General features: G+C 37.4%; 1 protein-coding gene across 4 annotated transcripts in view; it reads left to right on the top strand.

The window, feature by feature from the left end:
• SNED1 (sushi, nidogen and EGF like domains 1) overlaps positions 1-16,069 on the top strand; it is a 74,437-nt gene that overhangs the window by 41,395 nt on the left and 16,973 nt on the right. For all 4 annotated transcript variants that reach the window (XM_087933152.1, XM_087933151.1, XM_087933150.1 and 1 more), the window contains 9 exons: positions 1,380-1,484; positions 2,691-2,804; positions 4,041-4,160; positions 5,087-5,203; positions 5,285-5,401; positions 7,261-7,374; positions 8,035-8,208; positions 11,039-11,152; positions 15,523-15,636. In XM_087933152.1, coding sequence (XP_087789278.1) covers positions 1,380-1,484; positions 2,691-2,804; positions 4,041-4,160; positions 5,087-5,203; positions 5,285-5,401; positions 7,261-7,374; positions 8,035-8,208; positions 11,039-11,152; positions 15,523-15,636 — 1,089 coding nt within the window. The remainder of the gene's footprint in view (positions 1-1,379; positions 1,485-2,690; positions 2,805-4,040; positions 4,161-5,086; positions 5,204-5,284; positions 5,402-7,260; positions 7,375-8,034; positions 8,209-11,038; positions 11,153-15,522; positions 15,637-16,069) is intronic.

The raw sequence follows: 16,069 nt of genomic DNA, 5'->3' as shown, positions 1-16,069 counted from the left end.
GGCACAGCTAGCAAACTAATAGTAGAATTGATGTCGCCATTTGCATATGGTGGTACTCATGACATGGGAGATAGTGACACAACTTCAGATGTATGGTGCAGTAGCTACTATTTTAAGTGTGTGTGTCATGGCCATCATATCTCCTTTCTTGAACTCTGCTGTCAGAATTTTCACAATAAACAGTTTGTAATGTTTTTCTGATGTCAAATTTATTTCAAAAGCAGATTTGGGATTTTAATCATTTCAAATTGGGGATTAAAAGCCAAATGTTAGCACAACATAAAACCAGTAGTAACTTTGATCTTTGTATGTTTAGTATATTGCTATCATTTAGAGCAGTGTTTCTTAGTCTAAGTGACTAAGACTGTACTTTAATTCCCAGAATTCCTCAGTCAGCATCCTGTTTGGAGAGTTCTGGGACTTAAAGTCCACAAGTCGTAAAAGATTGCTCAGATTGAGAAATGTTGATTCAAAAAAAACTCTATCAATTTTTAGTAACCAAGGCTCATATACAAGAGACAGGGCTGCAGTAAAAGATTATAAGCAGGATTTTAACATTTCACTGAAGTTGTATTTGAAAGGAATTTGAGATTTTTTAAAAAAACTATATAAAGTCTGCTTTAAGCTTTACACTTTCACTGCCACTGGTATTTCTTCCTAAAAATGTTAGGAGATTGTATCACTGATTCTCAGCAACGGCGATATTAAAATTGGTGGTACAGTTGGAGGGAACTCTGGCTGATGTAAAATAAGGGCTTTCAACACTACATAGGGCTACCTGTCCTTATTACACAGAGAATAGAATCAGCTCCCATCATGTGTTGCTAATTCTTATTTTAATGCCTATTATCCAGGCCATTTTTTTCTCCAGTTTCTGGAGAACTAGTTTCTTTCATGCTCCCACTCTGTCTCCTGTTGACCTCATTTATCTTCACTATGCCTTTCCCACTCTATAGCCTACAGGCACTAATTCCTGGCTCATACCGTCTTCTAGGAAGAGAATAGGCAGCGTCTGCTGTACCATTAAAGAAAAAGAAAAAGCAATAAGATTCATTAGAGTTGTTGAACCAGGGACAGATCCCACCACAAGGGAGTATTTAATAGGTGAAGTGTGATTACTCCTGTGGGGAGCACAGCTGGTTTGTAATTTGCCATTGCTTGGATCTTAATTAAAGAAAAATAACCAATGTTACAAGAAAAGGAAGTAAAAGTTCTTCAGGATACATAACAAGCTCTAATTCTGATATTTCCTTGCGGCAGGCTGTATCATCCTACTTTGGTTACTGGAAGTAGATTAATGAAGGCCTCAGATTTGCTGGCTCAGATGAGTCTAACTTGTCCTCCTCAATATTCTTCCTCCCTCCCTCAAATTTTTGCAGAAGTCTCAGATGACTGTGAGTGTCGGAATGGAGGAAAGTGCCTGGATGGAAATATCACTGTTTGCCATTGCCCACCTGGATATTTTGGGCTTCTCTGTGAATTTGGTAAGAGAAAGTTTTCTGATTTATGCAAACATTTTATTATCTTTAGATTCTTGCTGCAGGTGTGATAAGGTGACAGGGTATACTGTGGTACCTTAAAGTATAACACATTTACTTCTGTGTAAATTTTTATGGATCAGCTCTGAATCATAAAATGTTACATGATAATCATCTGGTTAGTCTTTAAGCTGTTATCGGATTCTATTTTTTGTGTTGTGAAAGATTACCTCCCTAGAAATTCCTAGAGTGTAATACGATGCAATCGTATCGCATCAATGGCATGTTATACAAATATACACACATATTCAAGGTGGCGAACATAGCTAATACTTCTGCTTCCTAATTTATCTGCAACAACCACCATGTCAGTTGGGTTGGAAGATTTGTCCCTCAGGATGTCCTGACATTATCTAACTTTGTGATTAATTACATTTTTCTTAACTTCCTATGAAGAAGGTAGCATGCATGATTTCTCTACTCATTCAAACTCCTATTTTATCTATATATCCATAGTGGATTTCATTATGGATTGCCTAGTTCAAGGTTACCTAATTTTCTTCATTGTTGAAGTAGGATCAGTTCCTATAGCTCTTCAATACATCTCCACTCAAACAAGACTGCTCTGGGCATAAAAGATACTGTACTAGTTGCACATTTAAATGCTTATTGTTTGCCTTTGTTAGTGATCTGAGATGATTTCATGTTGATCCCACCTCAGCTGTCTTGCCTAAACTTCTGACTGACATTTCCATTTGTGAACATGGGCAAAATAACTGTTTTTACATAACTGCCCAACCAATGTTTTGATTCTTTCAGAGCCGCTCCCTGGCATATGATCACTGAAAGCACCAAGAACCAAGATAACAGTCCAGATTTGTGTTGGCCATGAGTAATGATCTGAATCCGTATCTATAGCTAAAAAACCCCAGTTTTTTTGAACTACAGATCATATCAAGCCAGTGACTGATAATGTGACCAAGCTGAAGGGTTAGTCTAGTGAAGACAATTTTATGCCATGCAGCATTGTTTCTTCTCTTGTGTGTCCTATATATCCTTGCTTTGTAAGTAAAGTAGATAATTTTCCTTGAGGTGGATAATTGATCCTGCTGAGTTTAATGAGTGACATTTCTCATCATTATAAAGCTCATCTGTAGTGTGCTCAGCTGTGTAATAGGAAATCACCCTATATATGCCTTTGATCTATTGCAGAAGTGACTACTACACCTTGCAATATGAACACCCAGTGCCCTGATGGGGGTTATTGTATGGAGTATGGTGGCAGTTACCTTTGTGTGTGCCATACTGATTATGGCACTAATCACAGTAAGTAAAAAAAAAGGTTCAGAGGATTAGAGTGTGTCCTAATTATAAGAAACATGATTGGGAAGAGAGGAGTATGTCATATAATGATGCCAATCAAGAGTTAACCTGGTTAGTGAAGGTTAAGGGATAGGTTTAAAAATGAAGGAAGGAGAAAAGCAATCTTGAGAAATGCAATGTAATTTATAAGGAACATGCAAGTGACATGGTAGTGTGGGAAAATAATGTGCAAATGACTTGCACCGTCTTTGTTGTTTATGCTGCTCATGCAAATTATACTTTCTCTTGTAAATGGTGTGAAATTGGTGAGAATATCAAGTGGGCAGTTAAGTTTGGGGTTTGTGAATAGTAGGAAGGAGAGCCTGCTATATCTTTCAAAAAACGATCTTCCTTTGAAATTGATACTTTCTTGGCATCAGTTCCTTTAAAATGAACATTAACATCAGAGAATAGGGTGCTTTTTTTCTCAGCCATGCAGTATGGGAAAAAGAGTTACCCATCACTCTTTAGAATATTGCAAAATCTCCAACCACGCCTCTATCTTTACCCTGTGTATATTTAAGATGATGTCATTCCCGAGAGTGGGATGCTATCGGTTCTGCCCGGCTCTATAGAACTGGTAGCTCTGAAGAGCAGCAGACACTGAACCGGTTCTGTGTTTGATGCTGTTCGGCCCACCCACCCACCTGGGCTCTTACCTGTCCTTTATTTCCTGCTTTTTCAGCCTCAGCTGCTTTGTGCAGCACAGCTGAGGTTGAAAAAGCAGGAAAAAGGAGGCTTTTCAAACGCTACGCACCTGCCCGCAGTGCTTTTCAGCTGTCTGGGCGGCACAGCTTAAGGGTTTTTTACACGTGCGTGTCTGGCACACGTGAACGCAAAGCGCCCACTTAAAACATAGTCACCGAACTGATAGTAATACCAGTTGAACCCCACCACTATGTCTGCAATCCCAGGATTCCAGGATGCAAGGCCTGGAACACGGATGTCAAACTCGCCACATCACATTGCTGTCATGTGATGTTTTGTGATGTTTTTCCCCTTTCATGGGGTAGGCATGGCATGCACGCATCCAGCCCATGGGCCACCAGTTTGATACTCCTGGCCTAGAATACCCCTGGGCATCTGGATTCAAAGAGATGTGTCCTATTTTTACATGTCATTTAATTGAGCTCGTCTCCATGGGGCAGGTGGGTTTTTCATTTAGCATCATCCCATGTGAGGCCATGTCTGCTTTTGCAGCTGAGCCACCCTCTCCATGTGACTCAGAGCCCTGCCTGAACGGTGGATCTTGTGATGCTCACGAAGACTCCTACACCTGTGACTGTCCCCGAGGCTTCACTGGGAAATATTGTGAGAAAGGTACTTGACAACACAGAGGTGGTTGAACAGAATCTACATTCTCAAACCTGCTTTGATGAGAGACAACCTTTTCACCCAGAACAGGATTGGGTGAGAAACTGATTGCGAGGATTGGTGTTTTTTCTCTCATATGACTGCACTAGTGCATGGTTCATCCTAGGGCCAGCCAAAGTTGGGTGAGACTATTGAAGAAGTACTCTCTTGTTAGAACAGACATTATAGGATCCTTTGTAGGTCTGTATCAAAAAGTACCCAATATTGGGTACTTTGGAAAGTATTACATTTTGGAGCTTGGTGTGTCTTAACATCTTATCTAAGAAAGAATTATCAGATTTAGTCTTTCTCAACCTTGACAACTTTAGGATATGTGGACTTCAACTCCTAGAATTCCTCAAATTGGCTGGGAAGTATTTATTTGGAAGGGAGGAAAGTATGGTTTTATGTGGACAATCTGTACTGAAGATAATTTGGAGTGTTCATGGGGACATGCAGAGAACTGCTGGCAACTCCTTAAATCAAGCACTTCTTTTCTTGGGGTTGGCAGACAGTCACACAAGACCCCCATCCCTTTAAGAAGTTGTAGACAGTTATTATCTGAGTGTCCTCATGTGCTCCATGATACTTTCCCCTTCCCCTTTTTGTCCAATGCCAGCTTGTTCAACAAACCATTCTTAAAATAAAGCTTGGCTTGGCCATATTTGTGAATGTTATTTATAGAGAAATAGGTTTTGGCAAAGTATTTGGTTTTCTAGCTTTCATTTATTCATAATCCATATCTGTGGATTGGTTGGTGGAAGTTTAGGGATTGGTTTAATGTGATGAAAGGACTAGACAAGCAAGGAACAGACTACTTCTTTCATCCCATTTGCATGGGATGGTTTATTTCCAAGGATATATAGCAAGTATTATTACTTTTCTCTTGCCAGCAAGACCCAAATTGTGCAGCTCTGGACCCTGTCGCAATGGAGGGACCTGTAAGGAATCAGATGGGGAATACCACTGCACCTGTCCCTACCGCTTTAAAGGGAAACACTGTGAGATAGGTACTCAATGACATACCATTTTGTCCACTTGGAATGCTTTGTAATTGTACACTCTGTGACTAAAATATTTTGTTCTTATAGGTAAACCTGATCCTTGTACCTCAGGGCCTTGTCATAATGGGGGCACCTGTTTCCATTATATTGGCAAGTATAAATGTGACTGCCTGCCTGGATACACTGGACGGCACTGCGAAATAGGTATTGGCATAGGAGGGATCTTTGCCTACTGGAGCATAATTGTGAATCCAAAGACTTTGCCTGTAGCCTTTGGGCTGGGCAAGAGGTTTGTGGTTGGGTTCTTCACTCATTAAGCAGCAGGTGTTCCTATCCCCAAAGAATAAAGCTAAGGAAGTTCCTACTTTGCATTAGTATTTAAAATAATTATCAACAGTAATTACCGTGAGATGATATTTTAAAATAGCATTTATTGTAATTGTTAGAAAAATGTGATAAGCCTTTGAATAACAATTTGTTCCTTAATCCAGAGGACAGAGTATATTCCTTCAATTGTTGCTGAACTACAGTTCCCACCATCCTTTACTTTGGGCTTCTAGGAGTTCCTATTTTAAAGACAATGCAGTCTTCAGTCATATCCTAATCCTCTGAAAATTACATTAAAATAAAAGCAAATGAAAAAGTGAGGGAAAGGTTATGTTCAAATGCTTCATTAGCTTTCATGCTGCCTGTATAAAACTGCAAAGATATAGTTTAGCAACTCTTGCCTACTGTACATGATTAACCTCTTTGATAAAAATTAATGACATCTGCATCAAAGAGAGTCAAACTATAAAACAACTTGAAGCCTGGCTAATGTAACTGTGTTCACCTCTTAATATGTTTTTAAGATAATTTGTGGGCCTTAATCTTTTGCTACTTACATCCAGTGGTGGGATTCAAATTTTTTTACTACCGGTTCTGTGGGCCTGGCTTGGTGGGCATGGCAGGGGAAGAATACTTTAAAATCTCCAGGCAGAGGTGGTATTTGCCGGTTCTCCAAACTACTCAAAATTTCTGCTACTGGTTCTCCAGAACTGGTCAGAACCTGCTGAATACCGCCTCTGCTTACATCCCTCAAACAACCTGGATACCAATTCAAAAGAGTTCACTTTTTCCAAAAAGAACATTAATATTCTATCCTGTTCTATTATGTTATTGAATCTTTCATCCTCAGTGTCATGATTATTATCTTCATGAAAGCAGCACAGGAAATTTTCAGCCATATACATACATTTTGGGTCCTATGTCCCATTAAATTCAACTGGATATAAGTTTTGAGTAGTTTTTCACTGGAACTTGATTGGCACTTCAAAACTCTTCCCACCTTATACTGTATATGTTTAATAGAAAATAACTTGATAGATTTTTGCTTGAACAGACCAAATATGAAGAGAAAATAAAAACAAGTGATGAGTGAAAAGGCGATATTAGGCCTACCTCATAAGTACCAAGTGCCAAGTCATTATATTTCCAAGACTGTACAAGCTATTTAATTTAATGAACTATATATCATCTTAGATTCCAGGAAATTTTAAATTACTGCTTTGTTTTGCAGGTTTGAAGGACTAAGCTATATTAATGTTTAAGGTGCTAGACTGAGACCAGAAGAGCCAAATGCAAACCCTTCACATAATCATGGAGCTCATTTAGGTGACTTAACCCAGCCCTTCATAGTGGCATTGTAATAGGGTAAAGTCTGGCCATGAGCCATCAGAGAAAAAGGAGGTATAAATGTAATAATAACAAGAGCTGCCTAAAGGATACATATTTGGCTGTAGATTGGTCATCCGTTATATTTCCAAGGGTCATATGATATTATTGGGTAGGGTCATATTAATGCCTTTTCACCAGCCACTTATTTCATGCCCTGAGGTGCCAGGCAAGTCTAACGTAGCCCTGTTTTTTCTTGCATTGAGAAAATGTTTTAACAGACAGGAGCCTCCATCTAACCTCCAATTTCTGCCATTAGTGAAATTGTATTATGTTAAAGTCCTACACAGAACCTTTTGTAAGCTGGGAATGGAACAATTTACCAAGCTGGAATGGAATCTGTTTTACAGCTCCTTCTCCTTGTTTCCTGCATCCATGTAAAAATGGAGCCACTTGTGAGGATTTTGGCAACAGCTATGTCTGCATATGCTCTGCAAGTTACACAGGAAGACACTGCCAATCAGGTAACATTAGAAAAGCATAATACACCCTAGAAAAGAAGCTTCCTTGTTGGAAAAGATAATAATTGTCACCATGAGATTCATCTGTGCCAGGAAAGAGGGCAGTGCCTACATTTTTATTAAATAAAACAGCGGTTTTCTTTTTTTGAACAGAAATACCAATGTTCTAGAATATTCTACTTCACACTTTTTTTTTATTTTCAGAAAAAAAGGTGTTTAAAATCTGGCAGCACAAGTAGGGTAAAGCATGCTGGAATTTACAGCCCAGAGCTTTGCAAACAATTTTCTTTTCCCTCAGAGACTACGGAGCTAAAGTTTGTATCCATATTGATTAGAAGTTGTGCCAAAACTTGCATTCGTAACATTCTTTAAATAAGCATGCAGGTATGGTTGCATTCTTTTGGATGCCAATAGCTGAAAGCCTGCCTAATGGCAAGCTACAATAAAATACCTTTTCTAAAATAACTCTGCATCACGCATGAATGTTATATTTATATTTATACCCAAAAGCTCATCACTGTGAGGTTTTATTTATGCAAGTCAGACTATAATGGCACTCATTGCTTTTTTATCTTCTGAACCTTTATGCAAATTTACTTCCTCTCTCTCTCTCCCTCTCTCTCTCTAACTGTTTCTCACTCTTTCTCACTCTTTTTATTTTAGAAATTGACTGTGGAATCCCCACTGAAGTGAAGCATGCTCAGGTAGCATTTAACTCCACTAAGATGGGCTCCTTGGCAATATATCACTGTGCTCTTGGTTATATTATGAATTCCCAAAATAACCCTCGCCTATGTTTGGAAAAAGGCATCTGGAGTGACCCACCAGAATGCAATGGTAATTTGATATTCTCTCTCTCTCTCTCTCTCTCTCTGTGTGTGTGTGTGTGTGTACATATGTATGTATGTGATAAACAGAAAAAAAGTGAGACCACTGTTTTTCTGTCAACTTCAAACAACCATTTCTCTTTTGACTTATTTTTCAGCACTACTCTGTAACAATTAAAAATATTAATCTTGGAAGAATGATTGAATGAAATCAAACCTCCTTTTGATTTCTATATATCTTTGATTATGCTTTTAAAAAAATATTTGGAGACTGCTCTGCTTCTGACTACCCTAATTTAATAACCTTGAGATTCACTGGACTAATAATTAGTCTGGCTAGGGAGAACTGAAGCTAGTACATCTGGAGAGTTCAGATATGAGAATGCTTTTATACATATTTAATGATGGTTGGGAGAATATAAACTAATTTCACTTATCAGTAGCACCAAGATGGTTTCAAATTTTGCAGGTGTTTTGAAAGCTGGCATTTATTGATTTATTTCCACTGTAGCAATATAATGAATATATGATATATGTGTATGAAGTTTCTTTGGTCGGAAAGTTATTTCTCTGTCAATTCTCTGCCTTAAAGGTAGAGAAATGAGATTGTAGTGTAGAACTTCTCCCCAGTTTTGTACCTGCTTTTGACCATTAAAAGAGAATATCCTAATTATAGGAGACTTGTTGCTAGGACAAGCAGTTATCTAGCACCAGGAGCAGGCAAAATCGAGTGCTCTACACTTTTTAGAAGAGAAAGATAATGCTGATATGGCTACAAGATATAGATACTGAATTCTTCTTCTTCTTATACCATATATGTCATTGCACGTTGGCAATCATGTTGGTGATCCTATTTTTATAAACAGCCACACAAAAAAGTGCTGTTGAATTTTGTCCAAATCAGTCCCTTAGATTTTGAATATTGAATAGATATTGAATAGGTAGGGTTTATTGTGAAGGAGAAGCAATTCCCTTTATCATCCTGAACAAATAATAGGAAACTCCTGTTATCTACTGTAATCAATGGTACCTACAGATGACTGATGTAATATCCTTAACTCCCCAAATCATTAAACCATATAATATAGCTTGCAGCTATATAAATAACATCTTTATGCTTATGAAGATGCCTGTACCCTGGAAGTTTCTGAAAGCCACCCTTCATGTCCATTTAAACGAACTTGGATGCATTACTTTGCGGTTGGCCTGAGACTTTGCAATTTCAAATTTTGCCTGAAGCACGGGGGGAAAAGTTAGTTCCTGATTCATCACATCCTACTGCATAGATTTTTCTCATCCCTGAAGAGACAAATTGACTCTGGTGTGACATATTGTGGCTTTTCACTCTTTCATTCATGCTTGGTCCAGATAAAGTCTTAATTAAATTTAAAATAGAAAAGTTGAGGTTTATAAACTTACAAAATGGTAGGTTTGCAATCATTCCATTTTATGGAATGATTGCAGGTTCTTCATGGACAATTACTACATACTTCTATAATATCTTACATGTTTCACATAGGGGATTTTTTTTTTTATCTTAGCTCAAATTGGCATATTACCAGATATTCTAATCTTCTGTACAATAACCATATGTGTATTTACTCTGATTTAAAGTTTGAGTCATGTATAGTTTACATTGCCAATTGTACCACCCATGATGTTTGGCATTCATAAACATAATTTTCAGAAATTTTAGTTATATTTCTGATCTTACAATCGTCCTTCTATGAGATTATAAAGGTTGCAAGTTTCTAGCAATAGCTATGGTTTGCAGAAGTCACTATTTTTTTATTGTTTCAGGTATGATTTTTCGGTATTTTAAATATTATACCTGTGTTTTATTGGTACAGAAGGGGGAAGGGAAGAAGGAAGGAACTACATTTCCATAACGAGTTTCTGCTCACTGTTATCAGTGCACATAATAACCAACAATGATTATAACAACAATAATTATAATTATAATACATTTCCATACGGAGTTTCTGCTCACTGTTATTAGCATACATAATAACCAACAATGATTATAACAACAATATTTATCATTGTAATGCAATAATATAATTATAACGATGATATAATAGCAACAACAACAATAACCAACAATTCTTCCCTACAATAAAGAACTAATAAAATTCCAAAGGGAGGTAATTCTTCTTCAAGAAGGGATGAAGCATTCACTCCTCAGTGTATATGCTTCAAGTCTACGAAAGCATCAGAAAAATCTCCCAGAATTTAGGAAGTTGTCTTTTACAGGGACATTATGTATACAGATATAAGGTCCATTTGTAACTTTTTATAATTACTTGCACTGAGTTGTAGCAGTTCTCCAATGTTTTGGATGGATCTCTTAGTTCCACTTCAGGTTGTTAGGGTTTGAATCTAGAAATTTTTGGATCAGATATGACTCTTCTCACCCATATGAAATGTGTTTTGGGGACAATAGCAGATATTGCAATTGTTTTCTCCTTTTTCTGAGTGGTTTTTAAATGCAGCCCTATATAAAATGCATTGCAGTAGTCTAAGGGCACACTTTCCACTTGATTGTGAAGCAGAGCCATGAATTTAGAAGGATTGTGAAATTGCAAATCTGTTTTGTAACCTAGAAGTCCCTGGATGTTTAGTTACTTCTTTTAAAAATGAACATTGTGCAACCCTGTATTCTGATGATTGGGAGGAAGGGTTATTTTTAATATGCACATTTTTTAATATTCAAACTAATGATACCCCATATCTATATACTTAAGAAACAAGAATGCAACAGTCTCTTTCCAGGTGCTTTCTAGGCATCAGATTTTCCACTGCAGATAGGTGATGCCTGTTTCTTTTACCTTCTTTTACAGAAATTGATGAGTGCAGATCTCAACCCTGTCTGAATGGGGGGTTGTGCAAAGATCAAATTGCCCATTACCTTTGCTTGTGTAAAACTGGCTATACAGGAAACAACTGTGAGTTGGGTAAGAGAACATGGAAATATCTTTGCTAGGAAATTGTTTATTAGTAAAGTACATTTCTCATTGGATCACAACTCTATTAATACTTTGGAACCTTTGATCTCAAAAGCTGGGCTACTACATATGGTCAAATGACCACTTGGAGATGACAAAGAGATTCAGAAAATCCCAACACTTTTCTACCATCTAGTGCACTTCCAATATTTGCAGCCCATATATGATAGCCATACCTGAAAGCTTTCTTAACACATTGTGTCATAAGAAATTGACAAAATGCTATGAGAGAAGAGGCAAGATTCTTTCTGGGCAAATAACCCAGAGTCATTTGGTAGCTGTCCATTGTCATTGGGCTATTTGGATGGCTATATAAATTGAATAAATAAAAATATATATATATAACAATTTGCATAAAGGTTCTTAAGCCATTTTTGTTGGTTTGTCTGTCACATTGCACTGCAATCTGATGGCTCTTTGAAACAAACAAAACAAAACATCTACAGTACAATTCAAAGTAAACATTTTAAAATCTGCATTTAAAATCATAATCCAATAAATCATCCACACAATCACAAAAAGAAAAAGAAAAAATGAATAGAATATGGTTCAAGACATACTGAACTGAAACACTCTCCCAAAAGTTCACATGTTCATTTCTGTCTAAAAATCATCAGGGAAGGAGCCAGTCTGATCTCTTATAGGAGACCATTCCTAAACCACTGAAAAGAAGCATTTCTTGGCTTTAGTTCCTTGTCAACACCACCACTTCTAAATTATAATCAAAAACCAACCAACAATTGGTACAAGACTTGACAGTATTGGAGTTATATGTTCCCAACATTGGGTATGAGTCAACACAACAGGCCACTACATTCTGATCCAATTGCAATTTCTGAGTGGTTTTTAAATGCAGCCCTATATAAAATGCATTGCAGTAGTCTAAGGGCACACTTTCCCCTTGCTTGTGAAGCAGAGCCATGAGTCTAGGATTGTGAAATTGCAAATCTGTTTTGTAACCTAGAAGTCCTTGGATGTAGAAAATATACTTGTTTGGCAACTGACCAATATTTTCAGTCATTATCTTACCACATGTATCAAACTACAGAATTCCAAGCCACAGGTGCACAGGTAGCACGGTGATTAAAATGAAGTATTGCAGGCTAATTCTGCTGATTACTGACTGGCAGAAGTTTGCCAGTTTGAGTCTCACCGACTGATTCAGCCTTCTGCCCTTCCGAAGTCAGTAACATGAGGACTCAGATTGTTGAGGGAAATATGCTGACTCTGTAAACTGCCTAGAGAGGGCTGTAAAGGACTATGAAGCGATATATAAATCTAAGTACTATTGCTATTGTACGATTTAGCTGTAAACTACTTCAATTCCTTCAGATTTGGATTCTTTTCAGATCTCTTGACTGAATACCTGGAGGCTGGAGAGGGGCAGGAAGAAGTCTTCAGGCAAGGTCCTGTTACTTCTCCATATGTTCTGGAGAAGAGCTCTTCCTATGAACAAAGAGTTCTAAGGAAATAAGGAAATCAAAAAGATCACATCCCAAAGTGTCCACAGCAGATCAGATTAAAATGGAAAATTAAAGTGCATTCCATTTAAGTGCAGTTTTCACCAATCACAATGCACCTGACCTCCAGATGTTGGGGATAATCTTAATAACTAAATTTGTGGTGCGTGAAATATCCTAGTCTCAGAATAAGATTTTTATCAGTTGGATCACAATTTGGATAGTTGTTCTTTTCATTACCTGCTTGGGCGAACAGCAAAACTGTCCATTATCCTTTTAGATGTGAAAATTCTGTTTTGACAGATATAAAGGCAAAACCCCCAGCCACTCATGCAATTGAGAGAGAATTATCAGCCTTCTAAGAAGAATGAGAGGAATTAATGCTGGGAGCACTGCAAATAATTTATTGAGGAATGGAGTGATGCAAGCTTGAAATAATGCCATTGTTTACAAGGGGAGGATTTCACAAAAAATGAAAGTAGCAGAATATTAACCAAACAAATAGAAAGTTATATTATAAAATGGTGGTCAATGCATTCCACAGTTCTTTTTCAAATTACAAAATAATCCCAGGACATTCCTTGACTATTGGATGCATTGTATTGCATTATATTTATATTTATTTCTCCATCAGGCTCTGTTAGCAAACTAAATAAACAAAAATAAAATCTGCCTCTTTTTTAATCAGTTCACTCCTTGTAGAATTGTGACTATTGTCTTTTACCTGCTGTGAGCAAGTACATTTATTTTTGCTTGGGTCAGTATAAAAGCAACAACCTAAAATTAGCTGCTTCCTTTGTTGCATTTGTTTATTTCTGGGGTGGATAAGGTTGTCCTGTTAATCTGTTGCTGCTGTCCCTTTTCAGCACATCATCAGACAGTGAGGAAAATCATGACAATCGGTTCTTTGAAGCACTGTACATTGAGTGGCAATTCAGAACAGCCTCTAACAAATCTAGTCTGATTTGTTTGATTTCTATCCCATGCCCCGTGAGAGAGTCACCTTTTTTTCTGGGATGCATATGTGTTTTCAAGTCAGTCTTGTTCTGATCACTACCTGAGCTATAGACTCTGCAGTTTTCTTTACAGATTTTCAGAAATTGTTTGCTATTGACTGCTTTCTGAGAGAGTGGGGACTGGAACCAGAGACACACAGGTGGTTTTGTGTCTGTTCCCTCCTGTACACTGCAGCTGTTCGTGCTCATCCACATGTGTGCCCCTTACCAAACTCCACTGCAGACACTCTCCTGCCTGGCTATGCTCCCATCAGGTCACAGTAGTCACCTGCATGCTCTCCCATACTCCGCAGCAGCCAACCTTTGCCGAGACACATTTGTGGTTCATGGCGGCAGCCATATCTTCACTGAGTTGCATTCTGTAACACTCAGCCACCCACTGGCCTGCTTGCAAGCTACCCAAAACTTGCCACTTTGTGCCAGCTTCCACATTCACTTTGCTAGCAGGAAGTCCTCATTTAACAACTTACAAACCTCACCTAACAATAGCAGCAGGGACTGTCAGGATTGCCATTGTTAAGCCACATGGTCACATGATGTGTTTTACAACCATATATTGTGACATAAATTCCAATCCCAATTATCTTAGCTAAGTGAGAACTACACACCGTTCTGTTTCAAGGTTGCTGATACCCACTCATATAGTATTCAAAGATTTCAGATTCCAAGTTACGACTGTGGATTTTAAGAACCTGTAATCACAAAAAATATGGCTATTGTATCTTATGTATCTTATGGTACAGATAAACTCCAGGATATTCTTAAAATAAATTAGCAGTAACATGTCCCTTCTTTCTGGAATGAAATTGTAAAGATCTGGTCCTCTCTCCTCTACTTTGATGGAAATATTGAGAGAAACTAGTGTCAAACATAGCTGGAAGGTGAGAGACATGAAATGATGTCAAGAAGCACAGTCCTTATGGAGAAGAACAAATGCTAAGAGAAAAATGTCTGTATGAAGATTAGCTATACCAGAAGGAGGGGATCTATTCGCAAATCCCAACACACTAAAACCAACCTCTGATTACACATTGAACATTGAATGGGAAAAACAATAATTGTATACTAGTACAGTTGACATCTACTTAAAGCTGTCTCATTCATTGATAAGAAATATGAAAAGAACAACATTTTGATACAAATATTGTCAAGGCATAGTTGTACTATAGCTACGGGCACACAAGGACAAGCCATATGAGTGAGTCATTCTTCCAGTCATAAATGACACCTTGTGGTTTTGGTTTTTTTGGAGACTCCTAGGAATTCTGTTGTTACAATCATTGCAATTAAGTATGGCTGTAGTCACGTTTCTTGGCATATAATTCTAAGAAATGTACATTATCCTAAAGCATATCCTCAGCTATACCAAAGGTATCTGCCGGAGTCACTTCCAAATGTTTTCTGTCTCTTCTGGGCTTTTTATCTTTCATTGTCTTGGCAAGGATCTTGCATATCTCTGTCGAGGCTACCTCCCTTCCTCACAACAGTGTAGTACTAATTATAATGCATCCTTTGTTGCATATGTTGATCTTCATTTTATTCTGCTGTCCCTTTGCTTGCACAAATAATTGTTAAATCTCATTAATTTTTGCACTTGGTAGTTTTTAGTGACAATTCATTGCAGTTCTAAAATTTTGAGGAGCTGGCTATCAAGGACGAAGGTTATTTTGCAACTTTGCAAAAGTAAAATAGTAAGGTTTAATTGAAATGGTAAATAAGACAATAGCTTTGGACATTATGAAAAATTATTCCACAAATGTTCAATGATGCTGTTTTTCTAGCACATCATTACCATTGGGTTGAATAACTCAATTAGTTTTTAATTTTTCTGTCACACCTACAGAAATTAATGAATGTCAGTCTAGTCCATGCAAAAATGGTGGAGTCTGCAAAGACCAGCCAGGATCATTTATTTGTCATTGTTCTGAAGGCTTCGTTGGAACACAGTGTGAAATGGGTAAATAATGAATGAATGAATGAATTCTAAATTCTCAGAACTTCCAATATTACTTCTTACTAATAGTGGAAGATAAACATCTTTGTGCTGTTTGATCTGTCTCATAAATACATTTTATTCAGCATAAATGTTAATTTAACTCTTACAGTAAAAATCATAGCTATTTAAAGAAGTTATTCCTTCTGACATTGGAAGGCAGGGTGTTTGTAAGTTGAATAAGCTTTGTAGCTGGTTCTAGATTGTATAAGCCATTGTAGGTTGTATAAACCTTGTAGCTGGTCTGTGCACAGCAGTATAAATTAGAACATATCACTGTTCTAATTCTTAGAAAATGCTGTTAAGAGATTTACAAGTTTTATACATTCTGATAGAGATTTTAGGTGGCATGAAGTAGTCTCCTATTCATCTCATTGAGAATGAAGATAATCTGCAA

This window comes from Pseudonaja textilis, chromosome 4, assembly GCF_049901715.1.
Source record: "Pseudonaja textilis isolate UNSWEBS1 chromosome 4, rPseTex1.2, whole genome shotgun sequence".
In the NCBI taxonomy this organism is placed as follows: Eukaryota; Metazoa; Chordata; class Lepidosauria; order Squamata; family Elapidae; genus Pseudonaja; species Pseudonaja textilis.
The sequence above is the reverse complement of the archived record's forward strand: the minus strand, read 5'-3'. Positions and strand labels throughout refer to the sequence as shown.